The sequence below is a fragment of the Equus quagga genome, chromosome 13, assembly GCF_021613505.1.
Source record: "Equus quagga isolate Etosha38 chromosome 13, UCLA_HA_Equagga_1.0, whole genome shotgun sequence".
In the NCBI taxonomy this organism is placed as follows: Eukaryota; Metazoa; Chordata; class Mammalia; order Perissodactyla; family Equidae; genus Equus; species Equus quagga.
In genome coordinates, this window is record NC_060279.1 from 24872882 (window position 1) to 24891479 (window position 18598).

General features: G+C 46.8%; 1 protein-coding gene across 3 annotated transcripts in view; it reads right to left on the reverse strand.

Annotated features, from left to right (window-relative positions):
* Window positions 1–834: 834 nt before the first annotated feature.
* Window positions 835–18598, reverse strand: part of HHAT (hedgehog acyltransferase) — a 309905-nt gene continuing 292141 nt past the window's right edge. For all 3 annotated transcript variants that reach the window (XM_046684437.1, XM_046684436.1, XM_046684435.1), the window contains one exon: window positions 835–1759. In XM_046684437.1, coding sequence (XP_046540393.1) covers window positions 1668–1759 — 92 coding nt within the window. In that variant the 3' untranslated portion in view covers window positions 835–1667. The remainder of the gene's footprint in view (window positions 1760–18598) is intronic.

Sequence of the window (18598 nt, forward strand, 5' to 3'; positions counted from 1 at the left end):
TGCTGCAGCTAACACAGTATGTGCCCACCTGATATCATCCACATCTGGTCCCATCCCCTCTCTTCCAAGAAGAGTGGCTAGGAAGAAAGGATGTCAGCAAAATGACTGGTCCTGCACTCTAAGAGTTTATAGCTCATTGAGTTAATAACCACATCCAAGACACAAGCACAATACCAAGTAATATTGGACAGGGTGGCACAGACCAGGGCCACTTAACAATTTAATTCATGTGCTTGAGATGTTCTAAGTTCTCTCATAATTTGGTACACCATGGATTCAAATTTTAAAGCTTCTTTACTTACCCTTTGCCCTCTCAAAAAAACTCCAAAGCCAAAGAGAAGTATTCTAAATTATCTACTACTTGAGGCCATTAGTGGGCTGTCAGCATCTTTTCAGAGTAGTGAATAATTAAGAGTTAAGTGTGTTCAGATTTTAGACATTTTCCTCAAAAAGTATTCAAAATAATTCTACAAAAATGTGAATTATCTATGATAGAAAAGGCTCCATTTTATTTGAAACAAAACAACATAAACCACTGAGTGGGAAGATGACCGTTGGGACTTGCGTGGAGAGAGAAGACCTCAGGAAACCATCCTTCCCCTTTGTGACTTGCCTGGTAGCACCTGTCTGTGGATACACCATTCCCTGGTTTTTTCAATTCTGTTTCTTTTTGTTTTTTTGAGGAAGATTAGCCCTGAGCTAACATCTGCCACCAATCCTCCTCTATTTTGCTGAGGAAGACTGGCCCTGAGCTAACATCTGTGCCCATCTTCCTCTACTTTCTATGTGGGATGCCTACCAGAGCATGGCTTGCCAAGTGGTGCCATGTCCGCACCCGGGATCTGAACCAGCGAACCCTGGGCTGCCAAAGCGGAACATGCGAACTTAACTGCTGTGCTACTGGGCCGGCCCCTCAATTCTGTTTCTTTATTGACAAATGATTAACTGTCAGGTAGAGGAACTGCCATGTTTATACTTCTCTGCAAATCTAGGAAACAAGCAGCCGAATGTAGTCCACCCTGTTGAAGTTCAGAGAACAGGTCTCCTTGGGTACTGACTGCTGGCTCCTTGGAATGCCACACAACACAGTCTATCTTCTTTGGATAACTAGAAACACAGCTGTGGCTTTGTCACGTCCTTGCTAAGCAGCTGAAGTGTGAAGCTCAAACCCCAGTACTGATTATAGAGACTACACTGCCGGACCTGTGGAAGGGGTCACTTAAATGTCACCAAAATGTTTCAGAAATACTGCCCAGTGGGAGAGAGGCCTATTACTAATCAGGATTTCTGTGCCTCAATTAAGAAATATCCATTACATTTAATTCTTGGTAAAGGAGAAAGAATCTGAAGGGCCCTTGGGACTAGGTTCTAGACCACAACGTCACCATGTGCAGCTGGGCAAGACACTCTACTGCTCTGGGCCCCAGCTTACTCAACAGGAAATGATGGGGCTGAGGGAGTGATCTGTAAGTCCCCAAAGTTAGAAGACTCTCTGGTTGTCAATTTTCTATGAGAGCTCAAGCTTCCAGTCTTGGAGTGAGGTAACTTCAACAAAAGATGAGCAGATCAAGCACTGGTCTCTTGGAGGTTATCTTGGGGTCCGAGGTCAGGGTGAAGCACCATTTGCTTTGGAGACCGGCAGCCAAGGCTGGCCTGGCCTGGTGGCATTAGTCCATGGAGTACGTCTGGGCCCAGGCAATGCCCACGTGGGAGTAGCAGTACAGGAATCCCAGGACAGAGAGGGTCACCCACGGCCAGCCTGCAGGGGAAGGACAGAGAGGAAAGAATGGTTAGAAATGCCTGGGGTGGGACCTCCTACAGGTGAAAGCTTTCCCCCTTTGGAGAAACACCATGGGCCTCAGTTTACGCACTGACACATGCCTCCCGGAAAGCTTGTTCTGCCTGGAACATCAGCAGGTTGAACTCTACATTCCCATTGGGGTCAGCATAAAATGAGGGCTGTGCTAACACAAATGCAAATTATGTTTAGAAATAGGAAAAGCTTTTAAAGAATTCATATTTAGAAGACTAAAGCAGTTAATAATCAAAAAAGAAGAAAAGGGGCTGACCCAGGGGCATAGTGGTTAAGTTTGTGTGCTTGCTTCAGTGGCCCAGGGTTCACAGATTTGGATCCCAGGCACGGATCTAGCACCACTTGTCAAGCCATGTTGGGGTGGCATCTCACATAAAATAGAGGCAGATTGGCACAGGTGTTAGCTCAGTGACAATCTTCCTCAAGCAAAAAGAGGAAGATTGGCAACATATGTTAGCTCAGGACCAATTTTCTTCACAAGAAAAAATTAAAAAAAAAAAAAAGAACAAGTCCATGAGACCCATAGTAAATCTCAAAATATAGATTGACTGTGATATTGAATTGAGTGCCATCTGTAAGCACACAGAAGGGAAAGCCTAAATTTAACATTTGCTTTCAAAACTCTAAGCTTTTAGTGGCTCCTTCTATAAGTACTTGTCTTAGAATATCTGATGTTCTTTTCTTTCTTCTTCTTTTTTTAATATTTGTTACATAATGATCTCCATCTCTTCTCCATGTTTCACTTATTCAAACATTTATTGGAGGCTTTGGAGAGCCAGAGGTGCTGTGGAAGGTAGTAGCTGCCAAAATAAAAACATCTAGTCCTGTGTCAAAGGTGCTCCCACTCCAGCTTGGAAAAGACAAACACACATCACTGGGATTTATGAGTCATGGAACACGTGCTAGATAATGAAGTGAACAGAGCACATTTAAACTGGGCCATGCGGGATGAGTAAGAGTTTGTCAGATGGAAAGAGACAAGGACAAGTTACCAGAGACCACCTCAAGAGTGCACATCACTGGCCATCCAAGAAAGAGGGATAAAGTGATGTGGTTACCACACAGCGGGGGACAGGCAGGGTAGGGACAGAAGTAGGGAGGGGGAAGTGGGGAGCCAATGAAGGTTATGATGCTGGCAGGCTCTCGTATTGCTATGCCAACCATTAGCTGCTGTAATTATTAATATGACATAGGTTCAATCAGTATAGCAGAGTGGGAAAGTGTGCAGGCTCTGAAGTGGGATTAGACCCAAGTTCAAATCCTGGCTCTGCCACTTGCCAGCTGTGTAACCTTGAGCAACTTAATGAATTCAAATGTAAAACTAGGTGGGATAGAGTAACTCACTTAATAGTGTCCTTAGAAGGTGCCATGGACTGAATGGTGTCCCCCCCAACCAAATTGCTATGTTGAAGTCCTAATCCCAAATGTGGAGGGGGGCCGTCCGGGAGGTAAATAGGTTGAGATGAGGTCATGAGGGTGGGGCTCTCATCATGGGACTAGTGCCCTCATAAGAAGAGACACCAGAGACTCTGCGTCCTCTCTTTCTGTCTCTCTCTCGGTCATATATGGACACAGTGAGAAGATGGTCATCTCCAAGTTAGCAAGAGGGTCCTCACCAGGAACCAGATCAGCCAGCACCTTGATCTTGGACTTTCCAGCCTCCAGAACTATGAGAAATAAATGTCTGTTGTTTAAGCCACCCAGTGTATGGTATTTTTTACAGCGGCCTGAGCTAAGACATAAGGCTTGTGTGAAATGATGTAAAGACCTGCACAGTGCCTGGCCTATGGTGGGCCCTAAAGAAAGGTGGTAATAATGGTGGTGAGCGGGCTCAGACGTCATCCACCAAGATCAGAGTGACGACACGGCAGGTCAAGCCCTGGTCTTCCTCCTAACTCCTGTTTCCAACTTGCTCCTGAGACCGGCTTGGCACAAGAATTCTCCCAGGCCCTGAAGCCCAAAGACATGAGGGGCACAGAGGACCCCCAACAGCCGGCTCCAGGACCAGCCCTACAGTCCCACCTCCTGTCTGCTAGTCAGCCAGTATATTAGCTTCCCGTGGCTGCTGGATCAAATCACCACAAACGTAGTGGCTTCAAACAACAGAAATTTATTCTCTCACACTTCTGGAGACCGGAAGTCTGAAATCAATGTGTCAGCAAGGCCATGCTCCCTCCAAAGTCTCCAGGGGAGAATCCTTCTTTGCCTCTTCCAGCTTCTGGTGACCCCAGGCATTCCTGGGCTTATGGCAGCATAACTCCAGTCTCTGCCTCCGTCTTCACATGGCCTTCTTCCCTACGTATCCCTGTGTCCTCTCCTCTTATAAAGACACCAGTCATTGGATTTAGGGTCTACCCTAAATCCAGGATGACTTCCTCTCAAGATCCTTGACTAATCACATCTGCAAAGACCCTATTTCCAAATGAAGTCACATTCTGACGTTCCAGGTACACGTGAATTCTGAGGGCACTATTCAGGCCAGTACAACCAGGTACTTTTTCAAGCTTCAAGATGGACCCATCCTGCCTGGAGGCCCTTAAATCTCTCACCTCTGTGGCTCAGACACAGATGCCAGAGGACCTGTCAACACCTCTCCTCAGTGGGCTCAGGGAGCAGGAATAGGGAAGGGGGCTTCAGGCACAGGAAGCAGTGCCAGACTTCAGCTGTGTTTAGGGTGAGGCATCAGCAGGTGTTTGGTCAACACAGAACCCAGAGGCTGGCTGCGGAAGTGGGAGAATGGGGATGTTTCATTTACACAAAGCTGGGCCTCGGGCATTGCACAGCTGTGCTTGGCCCTGTGGCTGTCAAGGGACATCTCTCTGAAAGCTTCTGTCAAGCACATAGAACTATAAAGGATAATGTACCCAATGTTGCCCAGAGGTGAGACATATACATGCTCAGTTTGGACCACAGCTGGGCCCTGAAAATTCTCCCTAATGTTACCGTACGCCACGCAGAAAGCCAGCTAGGCAACAGTTAGGAGACTTGTAATCCTGACTCTACTATGAGACTCTACTAGGGTCTCAGTTTCTCCATCTACATGATGGGAGGCCAAAAATAAATAAAGGCACGTGAAATAAAAGAAGACAACAGATTTGGTAGTGCTTTTAAAAAGTGTCTCAGAAATGCAAAGGATTACTACAGGGCCACCTCAGATTTCCTGCTGGCCTTTTTAATGCACAAGTATTCCTAGAGATAGTAACCCCAGGGTACACTAGATGGCTGCCAAGGGCCCCTCCTCCTTTCCTCAGGAGTAAGATATGTGATGACAAGGAAAAGACAGATTCCACAAGTCACCCTTCCACAGTATTCAACCAATGCTTCACGAGCATTTGCCGCGTGGCTGGCCCTGTCCTAGACTTTGACATCATCCTAGACATTGACATCACCCTCTGGAGGTTGCCTGTAGGCACCAGGTCTGTGACTGTGGCAGCTGCTAACCAAGCACTGAGGTGGCAAACATGTGTGTGCAGGGTGCTTGGGGCAGAGCCTCCTCTTCATCGGGGCTCAGATGGACACAGGACCATAAAACTGAAAAGAAACTGGGATGAGCTGTCGTTCTGGCAACTTTCTGAGGGTTGCTATGATGCACGGTCATCCAGGCTCGTCTGCCATTAACAAAAATGATGGCGTCAAAAAGGTTCTATCCTGCCAATGAGCACTGACCTCATCCTGCAGTCCTCTTTCCCCCGGGGCCTTTCCCCACTCTGTCTTGTCTTTTGTGCTCTCCATTCTCACCAGGTTTTCCAGTCCCCAGAGTCCAAACAATGCCCATAGCCCCACATCCCTGACCCCATGCATGCATGCATGCATACGTGTGCACACACACACACACTCCATTTACGTGGCTCATAGAGCCTGATGGGCAGTTTGCTATTGGTCAAAGTAAAAGATCCCGGGAGCCGGCCCCATGGCTGAGTTGTTAAGTTCCCATGCTCCACTTCAGCAACCCAGGTTTCACCAATTCAGATTCTGGGCACAGACCTACGCACTGCTCATCAGGCCATGCTGTAGCAGCATCCCACGTAGAAGAACTACAATGATTTACAACTAGGATATACAACTAGGTACTGGGGCTTTGGGGAGAAAAAAGTAAAAAAAGAGGAAGATTGGCAACAGATGTTCGCTCAGGGCCAATCTTACTTACCAAAAAAAAAAGTAGCAGCTGCTTCTTAAATGGGTACTTTAGGGCCAAAGCCCCCTGTACACCCTGAACATTCACAGCTGGGACCCCAGAGTCAATAATGTGTGTAGCTTCCTGGTGGGCTTTTTTTTTCTTCTCCCCCCAAATCCCAGTTCATAGTTGTATATTCTAGTTGTAGGTCCTTCTAGTTCTGCTATGTGGGATGCCGCCTCAGCATGGCCTGATGAGCAGTGCTAGGTCCGTGCCCAGCATCCGAACTGGCAAAACTCTGGGCCACTGAAGCAGAGTGCGCAAACTTAACCACTTGACCGTGAGTCCAGCCTCCCTAGTCGGCTTTTGATATCTGGACCTAACAAGATCAAAATAGGTGAACAGTTTTAACAGACGACAGCTAGGCAGCATTGAAGATATTATGAACAGAATGCTAGCAAGTTAGACAGCAGTTGCAAAAGATTGGGTAACATAGTGAATAGGACAGACTATTTGACAGATAAAGCTAAATGCAGAGAAGTAGGATGTATAGCACAATAGATTCAATTAAAAGGACCAATGTAGGTGGTATACTACATGGCGTTAATAGGATGTAGGTGGTTGTACCATGATACTGTTAACAGGATATTGGTGAGTTGTATAATAACTACAGCTAATGAGAAACAAGTAGGACACTGAGGAAAATGACTATTGCTAATAGAAAGCAAGCAGTGTAATTTTACTTGAGGTTATTATGGTTGAGCAAGTCTCTGAGCAATTACATCAGTCTGAAAGGACTGGAAAGGCAGAGGCTCAGGACAGTGAAGGAAAAGACCATCATCACACAGGGCCATGCAAAGTCAAAGGATATGTCGAATCAGTTTTCTGGAAAGTGAAGGGATAATCAGAACAAGAAGCAGGTGTAATGAAAAATGTTGTTTAAAAGGTAATGTTGTAGGGCCAGCCCAGTGGCACAGTGGTTAAGCCATGCTGTGGCAGGCGTCCCACACATAAAGTAGAGGAAGATGGGCACAGATGTTAGCTCAGGGCCAGTCTTCCTCAGCAAAAAGGAGGAGGATTGGCAGCAGATGTTACCTCAGGGCTAATCTTCCTCAAAAACAAAAAGGTAATGCTATAAAATGGTGCAGCCACTGTAGAAACCAGTATGAAACTTCCTCAAAAAATTAAATATAGAATTGCCACATATACACCCAAAAGAATTGAAAGCAAGAACTAGAAGAGAGATCTGTATCCCATGTAGCAAAAGATTGGGTGATGTGTACACCCATGTGCACAGCAGCATCACTTAACAATAGCCAAAAGGTGGAAGCAACCCAAGTGTCCATTGACAGATGAATGGATAACCAAAATGTGGTATATACATATAATGGAATATTATTTAGCCTTAAAAAGCATATTCTGATACATGCTACAATATGGATGAACCTTGGAGACATTATGCTAAATGAAATAAGCCATCATGAAAGAACAAATACTGTATAATTTCTACTTATATGAGGTACCTAGAATAATCAAATTCATGGAGACAGAAAGTAGAATGGTGGTTGCCAGGGGCTGGGGGGAGTGGGGAGTTAGTGTTTAATGGGTATAGAGTTTCAGTTTTGCATGAAGAAAAAGTTCTGGAGATGGATGGTGGTGATGGTTGCATAGCAATGTGAACATACTTAATACCACTGAACCGTACACTCAAAAATGGTTAAAATGGTAAATTTTATGTATAATTTACCATAATAAAAAAAAATTGTGCTGAGTGAAAGAAGCCATTGACAAAATAATGCAAACTGTATTATTCCATTTATATAAAATGCAAGCTGATTTATAGGAACAAAAAGCATGTCAGCAGAGGCCAGCCCAGTGACGCAGCAGTTAAGTGCACACATTCCGCTTTGGCGGCCTGCGGTCTGCCGGTTCAGATCCCGGGTGCGAACATGGCACCACTCATCAAGCCATGCTGTGACAGGCATCCCACATGTAAAGTAGAGGAAGATGGGCATGGATGTTAGCTCAGGGCCAGTCTTCCTCAGCAAAAAGAAGAGGATTGGCAGATGTTAGCTCAGGGCTGATCTTCCTCAAAAAAAGGCTGGAGCAGAGGGAGGGACAGATTACAAAGGGCCACTAGGAATCTTTGTAGACGATGAAAATGTTTTGCACATCTTGATTATGGGAACTTTATAAGGGTGTATACAACTGGTAAAATACTTTAAATGGATCCATTTTATTGTGCATAAATTATTTCTCAATAAAGTTGTCGTAAAATTTATTTTTTGAAAAAAATATATCATTGGAACATTAGCAAATCACAGACTTGCAGTATTCTCCTGCAATGTCCTAGGCTATATAAGCCCCAAGGTATTCAAACAAAGGATGCAGAAAAATATGATTCCTTTTTTAAGTAACGATGAGTCTTCAGTCCTTCGTCTCCCTGGGGGCAGGAGGACTTTCGTGTGTGGGACTAACACTGGGCTCCCTAATCATGCTTTCCTGCACTGGGGCCTCTGAGGAGGACAACAGTTGGAGCTCTTAACCATGCAGATGCATTCAGCAGCTGAATCAGCACCAATGCCTATCCCAGGGAAGAAATCAATCCTTCCTAATGGGAGAGGAGTTAATTGAGTTGCTGAACTGTGTACGAGTCATCAATTACCCCATCAAAGGCTCACTCGCTGTTAGGCTGGGCAACGCTCCCGAGGCTGTGGCCGCCATCTTGGCTCTAACAGGGCTTTTTCAAAGGCCACATCCTACTGTTAAAAATGGCTGGCAACCAGCAGATGAACAAACTTTGCAGGGAAGACGTCTTCCTGCTCTTCCTCCCATTCAGCCAGCACCATAGTCTCTGTCCACATGACATAGTTTACTATGAATATACAATCTCCTATACAGTTTACAAAGAATACACAATCTTAGTGAGTCCTCACAACACTCTGAGATAAAAATTACTGACCTATACCAATATTCTTGCTCGAAGCTGCACTGCCTCAAAAGGGCCCAGAGTCTACATCCCAAGCCCAGGGTGTCAGGTTGAATTCTATTTGGAGAACAGTTTGAAGGACTTCAGTCTGTCCTTTACTTTTTATCTACAATAATCTATCATTTATCTACCATTAACAATGCCCTGGCTTCCTCCCTCCATTAACTCAGGCGAGTTTTCTAGCCGGAGGCTCTGCCGCCCTGTTGCCTGTTGTTCCTCCTGATCAACCACCGCTGAGTCGTCACCTTGCTGGGTCACAGCTCTCCTGAGGGCTGAGGAACACTGTGACCCTCTCTGCTTGGCTTTTAGGTCCCTACAACTGGATGGACGGACTCACTTTCTGGTCTCATGGAGCAACAATGTCACTCAGTGACTTAAAAGTATTCTAAGAAAGGGAAAAAGGAGCTTCTCACTACCCCTTGTGCCCATCAGGCTACAAAGGAAACAAGTCTCACCTCCCCAGACAAATGCTCTTTGGCTGGAGCCTAAGTCTGCAAATGTGAAGGATATATTATGATTTTGGAACACCACCAACATATCCATCCATATCCCTGGGGATGCAGGTGCATCTACAGCAGCCCACATCACCACCCTGGTGAAGATCAATGAGAAACTGATGAATTTCGACCTTCCCAGAGGGCCTTTGCAAACGGACAGGCTGGGAGAAGGATATCCAAAGGGGAAATGGAATGAAAAGGTGATTCTAGGAGACGCTGCGGAAGAGTCATAGGACTTGATGGATTTAGGGGCCAAAGAATATATTTCCTCTCATCGACCCTGACCACTGCCTTAGACAGTACCCTCAGGGCTAACACTCAGCTGGTACACATCAGAGAGGCTATACCTGATATTAACAGATGGATACGCTACCCTTACTGAAAGCCACGGTCCCAGCCCCTCCCTCATGACCTGTCTTCTGATATAACATCGAAAGGGCTAACATCTGGTTCTACAGGGGCCTCGAGGACCTGCTCTAGCACCTGGCCGCCACCTCTTTGGATTGACTGGTCTGTGCCCATGCCTTACCATTTGTTAGATATTTTGAATACTAGCCCCCCGCCCTATGCATATATAGCTCTGCTTTGGTGGCATTTTTGACTCTGAGGCCACTGGAGGTTGAGAGTTGCTTTCCTTAGAGAACTAGCTTATGCATCGGACTCTAGTCCCAGGGTGCTGGCTCAGGATCTGAGAAATGCCACTACCCCTGTCCTGACACTCTCTGCACCATCCCACCAGCTTCACTCCTGTCATTTCATTAATTATTCAGAATGACTTTATGCACTGCTGCCTTCTTAAAAGAGCTGGCTCCAGACGGCACTTTATTTTTTAACAATATTCAGATCTGATGGGGGGAAATGATAAGGTGCCTTGGTAACTTTATTTAAAGTTTATTTACTCTGAGAGTCCCAGCCTGGAGATACGGTGGAGCCATTCATCAAACAGCCCAGAGCCTGCAGACCTTCCTTCAGAGCTAAATTTAGAGCTTTAACCTTAAGAAAGCTATCGGACAGGAGCCTTTGCCGTCAGAGGATTATCTTATCGAAGGAAACACAGCAAGAGCAAAGCTGCCCAGGCTTCTAAGCCTGTATGCTGCTGGGTCTATTTTCAAACACATGAGAATATGGACATAAGAACAGGCCCCTACTACTTAGGGTTACCATAACAATTTCTTACCTCCACACAGTTAACACACCTGAGCCTCAGCATTTTTGAAGATGTTCAGCTGCCTCTTTCACATCCTTTCATGAGAAAGAAGAACTAGGTGGTTCTAACTTGTTCAAAATTGGAGCATGAAATTCTAGGGCACTGATTCTCAGACATGAGCCCATTTCAGAATCACCTGGAAGACATCTTAAAACAGGATGCAGGGCCCCATCCCACAGAGTTTCTGATCCAGTAGGTCTGGGATGGACCTAAGAATCTGCATTTTTAATGCATTCCCAGGGGATGGAGCTGCTGGTCCAAGAATCATACTTTGGGAACCACCGTTCTAGGGGAACTCTGCAGAAAGCTGAGGGAAGAGCTTTCAACTCACAGAGTTGTTCCTAAAAGGATTGGGCTCTCTCATGGAGCAGAGGGGAGAGACAATTACAGAGCATTACACATTGCCAGGTACTTTGCTGGGCGCATTCCATATTCTTACAACCACCTTATCAGGGAGGTATTATTAGCCCAATTTTGGAGTCAGACACGCTACCATTGAGGCACAAGGTCACTTATTAGCTCCATTTTGTAGAAAAGGAAACTAAAGCTCAGAGAAGTAAAGTAACTTTCCAAGGTCTAACAGCTAATTGGTCATCAGGCCCCACTTGGAACTCAGGGCTGTGCGACTCCAAGTACACTGGCCACCTAAGTTCCCAAAGCAGTAAGTGGCCTCAGGCCACATGCAGGAAAGACTCACACCAGATCCCTGCCTCCTAGCTTGGTCCCTTTCTTTAAATCCTCTGTCTCCAAATCTCGTTTCATCCCTCTACTCATGGTGCCAAAGGTAACGGGTCGGGGAGCAGCAGATTCATATTTTCAGGCATCATCCATCACTATCTTACTCAGTCACCTCATCTCCAGAGGCCTCAGTTTCTCCATCTTCGTAAAGAGGGACAAAGAAAGCATCAATGAGCGTGTTTATACCCTTTGTCTTGGTGAGTGCCTCATTCAGACTGTGGCCATTGAAAAGCATGTTCCCAATGCCCAGATGATCTTTAATTAAAACTGCCAGAGACACTGTTATTTGGCCCCTGCCACCAGCTGAGCCTCCACAGTGCATCCAGCAGGGAGACACAGAGGATGGGGTGGTTCTGACTGCCCTCAGGGAGCTTCCTGCCATCCCCGGCAAGAGTCATTTGCTAGGCGCTGTGGGCACATTTCACTGGCACAAACAGTGGTCTTTAATCAATCATGTTGTTCACAGTCAATTTCACAGTGTGATGAAGCCAACCTAGGCTGCATTTTTCATCCTTCCCCACCTCCCAGTACAAGCCCTGCAGGCAGATGCTTACTGAAGCACTCACTGCCATAAAGTAAAATCACCCCACGTGAAATTGAGGAAGCGGGGAGAACAAGCCAGAGCCACTTTTTCTTATTCTGACAAGTAGAAGATGATGCTGAGAAAACATATATTTTCTCTCTCTGGGGCCAAATGGGTGGGACACTTGCTTCCCAGAAAACTGACCTCGCAGTTGATGCCACAGCCCCAACTCTGGCCATTGGGGCAGATGCGGCACAGTCAGAACACACTTCCCCACTCTTCCTTAACCTGTGTTTTTAAAACAGCCTAGTTAGGACTGTTCATTGCTCATTCTTGACTAGACTATATAATACAGCAGATGCTGCCTAGAAAATGAGCTCATGAGAGCCACTTCCTTCCAACAAAGGGATGTGCACAGTGTGTGTTGGATCCCTCTCACACAGCCCTGACAACCACTCACACACACTGGTATTTATGAGGCACCTACTGTGTGCCTAGCATTTAGACAGGCAGCCTTGACACTTATCAGACGAACAGTCTGCATCTTTATCTGAGGCCTATGAGAATGCATCACTGAAGGCTAAGAGCATGCTCTGGGGCCCCTGAACTCTCCATCTACACCTTTAGCTTCCATTCCACAGCTCCATTATCCAAACATGCAGATAACGAAAGGCTCAGAGAAAACAGAGATGAGAGAGACAAGATTCTCAAGCAACTGGATAGGCTGGGATGATGGGCTGACACTAATAAGGTGAAATTTCACTATGATAAAAATAGCTGAGCTTAACAGTTTTTGTTTTGTTTTCTAATCCAATTATACTAATATGGGATGGCAGAGGTCTGGGAACCACGTCACAAAAGGAGTGGTTGATGGACTTGGCAATATTGACCCGGAAACATGAAGACTCTGGAGAAAACAACTGACCGCAAATACATAAAAGTCTGCTCTTTAGAAGAAGGATGAGAAGGCAACGTGCACCCCAGAGGGTGGGGCTGGGAGGAGGGAGGAGACACTCTGGGAGGCAGAGGAAGACTTCAGCAGCTGGAACCCTCCAATGCTGAACAGGCTCAGGAGACACCGAGCTTCCTCTTACGGGAGAATGCAGCAGAGGCAGGACGGGCAGCAGCCAGAACACTATGGAGGAGATTCCCTTTCAGATCAGAGGCAGAACCAGGTCTGAGAATCTATGAATCTGCTTCTTCCTTCCCACGTCACTAGGACAAGGGTGTGCATGGGAAAATGGTCAACGAATAAATAAAGATGAGACTGAAGATACGGGTTGTTGACTTTTGAATACTCATTCACAAGACTCCCAAAGCCCTACTGCGAGTAATTAAAAATAACTGTTGTTGCAACACCCCTGAACAAGAAACCATATGTGTGTACATTTGCCCCCATTTCCCTAGCCCGTGGGACATGAAGCAAATTGACAGAAGTGCCCATAGTCTAGGCATCATCTACACTTCTGGGTGCACCTGGGAGAAGAGGCACCTGGCATGTACTGGCCGTGAACACCTAGACTTTACCAAGGGACAGCAGGGCAGGAATGCCACTCCAGTCATCTGCCTTCCTACCGCCTCCAAATGAATATATATAAGGGAGCTGGAAAGGAAGAGACCAAGAGTGATGCCTAAACCTTGTGAATATCTGAAGAGGGGATGTCAGCAGATGTGTCTGACATGTTCTTTTCCTAAGGCAGTTGTTAGATAAAGGACTCCAAATTACTTGACTTATATTTCTTAGCAGAGAACAGAACGATAAAACCAAGCTCCCGGTGGCAGTGGCAGCAGTGGCAGCAGCAGCTCTTCCTGGAGCTCTCAGAAGCGACAGTGGCTGTGAACGCCAGACGCCGCTCGGGAAGAGGAAGGAAATGTTCCTGCCTGTCGAAGACAGCTTTGTTCTCACCTCGCTGCTCCCACTCATTATGTCTGCAGCTTATCTTGCCCATCTCCACGCTGAGGAATGGGATGGGTTCGAGAGCTGGAGGTACTGTGGAGCAAAGCGCTTGTCTACCCGCCATCTTCCAGCGGCTGCTGCTCTTAAGCCAGGGCCGTCCCCACTCTCTCCCCTGCTCCTGCTCCCTCGTCAAAGGCAGGTTGGCTGTACCTGGGGTACAGTTGGTGGCCATGGAGCAGTTTCTAAGGGGACTAAGCCCATAGGTTTGATCTCATTAGTGTGACTTTAACCACCTGAGCTGCCTGTTGCCTTCCTGAAAAGGAACTTGACAGACAGAAGCACAAAATGGCACTGAGATTAGTTCAGAAAAATGTGGCTCCAACATCTACAAATGGCATTTGGAAAAGGCATCTCACCGCCTAGGTGCTGGTGTAACAGAAACAGAGGTAAGAGGAACGTCCAAGCTCAAGAGATGCTGCTCTGGCAGTAGCAGAGTATAGTAGTAAGCCAGTAGCAGCTGGTTTGAGGGGGGAAGCAGCTTGCTCATCCCACAGTAGCTCAGAGCACCTAGGCGGTCCTGGACACCAGGAGAAGGCAGCCCAGGGAGCTGCTGACTACGGTCTCAGAGAGCCTGGAGCCCTTCTCTGCTAAAGAAGTATCAATGCTTCCCTCGGATGGGGCAAAGGCTCTTACATCAGTGCTCAGAGGAGGGAAAAGGAACACAAGACCCCACCGGGCTCTCCCATGAAACCCACATACCCTGGAGACCCAGGGCTCTGTTGAGAGTGAGCAGAGAGGCACAGAGCTGCCCCACACCAGCTGCTCTTCCCCTGCAGGAGCATAATGCACTGGGGCCATGTGGGAGCATGGGGCAAGCACAGCCACCCAGCCCTGGACAGTAGCCATGGTCCCTGCTGCTGTCATCTCAAGCCACATGGTAAGCAGGGGTTAGTGAGGGGGATGTGTGTTCAGCCGGAGAGGAAGAGAGAGCACATGGACGTGAGTGTAGACTGAAGGAGGCTGACCGATTCCAGGCACCATGTTTTACAAGGGACACTGTCACACAGAAGCCACTTCAAGGAGGGTCTAGAAGGGCTCCACAGTGTGGTCATGCTGATAAGCCAAAGTTTAGCCTGGGAAAAGGCCACGAGCTCATATGCAAAGGGAATTCCACGTATCCTATGTCACTCCAGAAGACGGAACTGGGGCCAACAGATGGAGGTTAGAGGAGGCAGATTTTGGCTACTACTGAGAGGAGGCTGTAGCATTTAGAACCTCCTCACAAGGCGGGCCATCCTGGGTTCCCATCCCTGTCCGCATTCTAGCAGAGTTCTGGAAGACATCTATTAAGAATGGCTGCCTCTAATGGGAGTGGGACCCCATGACCCTTGCTAGGTCCCTTCCAACTCTTAGAAATTACAGTCCTATAAAATTTAAGTCTTCAAATCATCTTCCCCTCCCCCTGCCCCAGGAAAGGTACAAAGACTGAGGTTAGACTAAAAGACCACTGCATCAGGAGCAGGGAGAAGAGGAGCATCCTGTCTGTACCGGGAACAGAAGGCTGTGGAAATGTCACAAGATACAGCATATTTTTAGTGAAGTGCTTATGAGGATATTTCCCTGATGAGTAGGGTGACTCAGGCACTTTTTTGGACTCGGGTTACAGAGAAAGACATTTCTGTACCTTAAAGATCCCACTAGGAAGAAATACTGTGTTCCCCCCAGGCTCCTGACTCTGGCTGATGGCCCTGATGATGGATCTACTGGGACAGCAGGCCAGTACTGCCAGAGGCTCTGAGCCCAGACTGGAATCTCTCCCCCTCTGCCACGGTCCCTTCTGGTGACTCTGCTCCCTTGGGCAGCCTGGATGCCTTGACCCTGTCCAGCAATCTCACAGGGAAGGTCTCCTCCTCACCTGCCCATCTGCTCAGAATCAAACACCTTGAATCACTTTTCTCCAGGGGCAGAGAAGATCGGACAGGGCACTGTTGAAGTGGAGCCAGTGAGGAGCAAATCAAAGGCAGCCTGGGTCTCTCGGGGATGTTAAGAATTAATTAAAGTTAGCTCTAGTTACTAGGAAGATGTTAGCACCCTTCCCTGCCTCCGCTGGGCTTCCTGCTCAGCCAGCAGGAGTGGCAGGAAGGCTGCGATCCTTTGGGAAACTCATCCCAGTTTACTCTCTTCCTGGTAGTCTTTATGTGGGGTTAATTCTTGGTCTCCAGGGGACGGTTCTCAGCTGCTGCAGTTTCTGTCTTGGTTTTGTTTGTAACCTTAGAGCACAATATTTACACTCTGGACTCCTTGTAGAGTTCCCAGATGCTCCCTCAGTGTGGGTCAACTCAGGGCATGAAACCAGGCTTCAATATGCTTTCTTGGACTCTTCTAAAGTGAGAGGGCAGTGTCTACGAGAGTCAGCTCTATGGCTTGGATCTGCACTTCCCCCCATCAGGCCGGTCACAGTTATCCAGTTCTTCCTAACTTGTGTCCCAGCTTCATGGAGCTTGAGGTGGTTATGAAAGAAGGCATTGTGACAGCCCCCTCTCCCCATGCCTGCTGGTTCTGATGACGCCCGGGAGTGGCGTACTGACCTAGGCTGTTGGCATCTTTCACACTGGAGAGTCTCCCACCTTCCTTTCCCAGGGGGCTGCTGTGTGTTCCATTCAGGAAGATTTGGCTCCATTCTTGCTGTAAAAGCTGGGAAGGATCTGGTCTGAAGAAAACTAGTCATCCTTGTGATTCTCATCATTCAATACTTACTGAGCTCCTACTACATACAGGGCACTGGGCTAAGTGTTGGGGATACCAGAGAGATTAAAAGGCTGACTTGTGGTTAGGGAGACAGGAATTATATGTAAAAAGATGTATCACGACCTCAGGGTGTTTCCTGATGTGAACGAATAAGTCAGCATCCATTCAACATTTATTAAGCTTTTTCTGTGCGCTAGACATAATGTCAAGTGCTGGGGAAAATGAAATAGGAAAGGACTGGCCCCTGACCTCAAAGAGGTCCACTCTGGAGAAGGAGGGAGGCATTTGTGGTGCAGGATCCAGAGCACTGAAAGCCTGGCCACGGAGGATGCAGGAGCAGACAGGGCTAAGGAAATGGAGCCAGAAGGGCCACCCATGCCCAATGCTTTCCACTCTCTTAGGCACACACCTTTCATTGGTTTCCAACCTCTGGGTAAACCCTCCCTCAATGGATGAAGGCCTGCCCTCCAGTAAGATTGTCCATCTCATGTGCCCTCCAACAAAAAACAGGATTTTTTTCAAAAAATTGTAATCTGTTTTTGATCAGGTAATGGACAATATCAAATTCAAATGTACCAAAGAGTACCACAGGGTTAGCAGGGAAAAGTAAATCTCCATGTCCCCAACCCCATTTCCCATCCACCCAATTCCCCTCCCTAGAGGCATCTACTCCCAGCTCCTTGGTTATACTCCTAGAGATATTGTAAGCACACAGAAGCATAAACATATATACACACACGCACATACACATACGTATATTTTTTAACAGTTAACTTTTCAGTCTGAAATATATATTGTTTGAACAGAAATAATACACCCGCTATTTATTTCCTTATTTTTTAAGGTTTTATATCTTGGGGATTATAATGCTTCTTTGTCTTTTCTAATGGCTGTGAAAATTTCCGCTGAATTTATGGACCATAATTTATTTACCTGGCTCCCTCTGATGGGCATTTATGTCCATTCCAATCTTTTCCTATTACAGACAGTATCACAGTGAATATCCTTGTATATATTTCATTTCACATGTATGAAAGTGAATCTGAATGACAAATTCCTAGAAGTGGAATTCCTGGGTCAGTTTTGATAGATATTGCCAAACTGCTCCCTATGGAGGCATTACCACTTCATACCCCAGGTCAGATATATGAGGTACATTCTTTTTTTTTTTGAGGACGGTTAGCCCTGAGCTAACATCTGCCGTCAATCTTCCTCTTTTGGCTGAGGAAGACTGGCCCTGAGCTAACATCTATGTCCATCTTCCTCTACTTTATATGTGGGACGCCTGCCACAGCATGGCTTGATGAGTGGAGTGTAGGTCTGCACCTGGGATCCAAACTGGCAAACCCTGGGCCGCCAAAGCAGAGTACTTCAACTTAACCACTGTGCCACCAGGCTGGCCCCAAAACTTTATGATCTATGCAATCTGGTGCAGTACCTTGTCAAACTTGTAATCTGCATTTCTCTTAAGAGTGAGGCTGAGCACCTTTTGTTTCAGAGCCATCTGTATTTCCTTTTCCTGTGAACTGTCTATTCACATTCTTTCCCCATTTTTCTACTAGGTTGGTGCTTCTTTCTTCAGATTTTAGAAGTGAGAGCCCTTATTACTATATCTAGCCTGAAGGGTGCTCCACAACCATCAACAGGAAAGTGAGCCCAAGGGTGCCAGGTAGCCGGCCACAAGCAGGGACAGGCCTGGGGACAACCTACTCAGTCAGGAGCAGTCCCCTGAGCACTCCAGGAGCTCACATGCTGGGATCTGGGCCCAAAGATCACATAGGCACTGGTTCTGCCCTCCATAGCAGCTCAGTGTTTCACTGTTACTGAATCTTCAATAATTAAAGAAGTCAGATCAAACTTCTTTACTACTGGCATCATAATCTCTGCATCTTCAATAATTAAAGAAGTCAGATCAAACTTCTTTACTACTGGCATCATAATCTCTGCAAGGAGTTTGCAGTGAGCCAGACAGGAGAGGCCGTACATGTCCATTTCCACTCCATACGACCCTTCAGCTGGAAAGCTAGGGGCAAGGCTTTATTTGCTTTGATTCCCCTCCCTCCCTTCCCTCC